Source organism: Camelina sativa, chromosome 7 (assembly GCF_000633955.1).
Source record: "Camelina sativa cultivar DH55 chromosome 7, Cs, whole genome shotgun sequence".
NCBI lineage: Eukaryota > Viridiplantae > Streptophyta > Magnoliopsida > Brassicales > Brassicaceae > Camelina > Camelina sativa.
The window spans coordinates 19,032,720-19,035,782 of NC_025691.1; the positions used below are offsets into that span (position 1 = coordinate 19,032,720).

The 3,063-nt window shown below is 34.5% G+C and overlaps 1 protein-coding gene across 1 annotated transcript; it reads left to right on the forward strand.

Moving 5' to 3' along the window:
- LOC104701519 (transcription factor TCP12) lies at positions 20 to 1,561 on the forward strand. Its single transcript, XM_010417216.2, has 2 exons — positions 20 to 1,049; positions 1,132 to 1,561. The coding sequence occupies exons 1-2, from the start codon at positions 77 to 79 to the stop codon at positions 1,239 to 1,241; spliced, it is 1,083 nt and encodes a 360-aa protein (XP_010415518.1). The 5' UTR covers positions 20 to 76; the 3' UTR covers positions 1,242 to 1,561.

Genomic DNA, 3,063 nt, shown 5'->3' on the forward strand with positions numbered 1-3,063 from the left:
AATGAACCAAAGGGCTTAAGTGAAGAAAGGAAAAAAGAAGATTCTGTTTTTGTTACCTGTTTCTCTCTTCAATCTAATGTTTCCTTCTCTAGACACCAATGGCTATGACCTCTTTGATCCCTTCAGTCCCCATCAAGCAACCATGCTTCCTTCTTTCACTACTCACATTCAAAGCCCTAGTTCTCACCATCACTTTCCTTTGCCTTCATTTCCTTTCTCTCCAGATTTTCTTGATAATGTTGATGAATCGTTCTTGTTAAGCCAATTCTTGTTACAGGAGCAAGATGCAGCAGCAAATGTTTTTGAATCTCCAAGAAAAGATTGCAAGAAGCTTGAGAAAAAGAAGAAGAATGAGGAGTGCGTTGAGGACACCACCTCAGAAACGGTTCCACGGAGAAGAACGGTCAAAAAAAGAGACAGGCATAGTAAGATCTGTACGGCTCAAGGTCCTAGAGACCGAAGGATGAGGCTGTCTCTTCAGATTGCTCGCAGGTTTTTCGATCTTCAAGACATGTTGGGTTTCGACAAGGCCAGCAAGACAATCGAATGGCTTTTCTCCAAATCAAAGGCTTCAATCAAACAACTTAAAGAAAGTGCGGCTGCATCGGAAGGAGGAGGAGATGCTGAGCATGTCCCGGCTAATGGTAAGGAAAAGGATGATCAGATTCTGAAAGTGAAAGTATCAAAAAGAAGAACAAAGACGATGGAGAGCTCTTGTAAGATGAAAGAGTCGAGAGAGAGAGCTAGAAAACGAGCAAGAGAGAGAACGATGACAAAGATGAAGATGAGATTCTCAGGACTAACTGACACCTCGGAAACAATCTCAGATCCTCATCAAGGAACAAGAGATATCAAGATAACCAACGGTGAACAAGCAATAGAAGGGAAAAGTCAAGAACAAGAACGGAGTACTAATGTGAACATGGTAGAGTATCAAATGGATTCTGTGAGCATCATAGAGAAGTTTCTTGGACTAACCAGTGACTCTAGCTCCTCTTCCATCTTTGGAGACTCCGAGGAATCTAACACAAGTCTTAGCTCAATAAGTGGTACTACTTCTTTATATATCAAGTAACAACAATATGTTGATTTAAAACCCTAATTAATGCAGTCTTGATTAATGTTTGCTAGTTCCAGGAATCGTAGCACCAAATGAACACAACACAGCTTCAATAGCATCGGTAGATGAGGAGACAAACCCTATTTCATCTTTTTCTCTATATGATTATCTCTGCTACTGATGCGCATGAGTCTACATCCTTCTGAGGTACTTGGAGTTTTTAATCTATGCATCAACATAAGAGCCTCACTGAGCCAAATCTATCACATATATATAAATGTAGACATCTGTATGTGTGAACTAGATGGTTTGGTCTGCCTAACTTGTTTGAGGCTTTGGACTGCTTGATTGATGGATATCTATAAATTCTAAACTTTTTTGTGGTTTCATTTACCTAAGATTCTAGCAAGTTTGTAATTGTTGGTTGTCATAATTATGTAGTTAGTTCAAATAAGTACCTTTTTATATATGTTAGTATTGGGAAAGTTCAAAGACATTTGACAAGCACAAAACAAACTTGTAGAAGATTGTGATGGGCACAATCTTTAGTCAAACGACATAATTCACACAACGTTATTTATTGATTTTTGTTGTTGGTATTTAGAGATGATACATCTGCGTGATTATTTTTCATATACGTCATCGCCAGCATGTTTTACTAGGAAATTTAAACAAATAATGGTTTTAATAATGGTCCCTATCTAATAAGTAATTAGTGATATATATAAATTCAATAAAAAGTAGATTTATTTTAGGATGAATGAAAGTGTAAAAATCACAATAGAAATGTAAAGTGAAATTTGGTTGTCAAATAAAAATTTATAAAATGATACTATTTGTGGATTAATCGTTCTTTGATAAATATATATTGTATAGATAAAAAAAACATTGGATTAGGACAGAATACTCCAAATTCCACTATGTTGTATTTTCTACCAAACTCTCAATCATCATTGTTTTTTCTTGTACTTGAGTTGGGTCCAGTGAAGGTTATTTCTCAGAGAAAATACACTTTCTAAGAAGTTCAAAAAACTAATCTCTCTCGCCGTATATATCTTGAAGGAGAGAGGAGAACTAGAGTTTCTCCGACGTTTTGTGCTTCGTTGGCGTCAGCTTCTTTGCAACGTTTGAGTGACGTTGGCTCCTATTTTTCTCGTCTTTTCGAGTTTCTATTTGTGATATACTTATGCGTCTTCCGTTTCCATTTTAATTTCGATTTTTACTTATGACTAATTTCGATGGTTTTTTTGTTTTCTTTCTTCGGTTGTCTTGTTAGTGACATTTTTAAAAATTAATCTTATGTTTATTGGTTGATTATTTTTTATTTTATATTATGTTGGGTTTTTTTTTTTTTTTGTTAACTAGGAGGAGTTTGGGCCTAACTCCTAATCTCCCTTTATTCTGGGACCAGACTTTGCTAATACCTTATAACACGACGCAAAACATCATTTCCACCATTAATCGAACTAGGAAACACATGAATCCAACAACTGTTGGTATTATGTTAGATTTCCAAAAGCGGTAGATTTCGATCTATTAAAGTCTTCAAAGTTTTTTCCGTTCTAAAATTCATTTTTGTTAAATATTTTCTTTTATTTTGTTTCTTGTACCCTCTATTTCCTCATCAATAGAAGTATATTTTCTTTTATTTTGTTTCTTGAAATCGAGTTAGAGATGAAGAAGCAACCAATTAGGTTATGAAAACTGATGAGCAACTAGAAGTGATTGTCGATCATAAATTAAACATGTCTATCAAACCTAATTCACACGTCACAGTTCAGAGTTCTGGCAACAATCAAAGTTACCATATATATGATATAATTAGGCTTCTAAATATTTTCGTTATTAAGCTAGAAAGATCTTATAAACTCTAGTTTTAAGAGTATTTTTAGCTTTCGGCTTATGATTTGTATTTTTACTAGACTTTTTAGTTTGATGTTAATTTTTATTGGTTTAATTTGTGGATATATATATAGTTTTAGCTAGCACAGCTTTCGATCTTT

Coding starts and splice junctions, on each gene's coding strand:
- LOC104701519 (XM_010417216.2), top strand. CDS start 77: ATGTTTCCTTCTCTAGACACCAATGGCTATGACCTCTTTGATCCCTTC. Junction 1,050..1,131: donor AAGTCTTAGCTCAATAAGTG/GTACTACTTCTT, acceptor AATGTTTGCTAG/TTCCAGGAATCGTAGCACCA.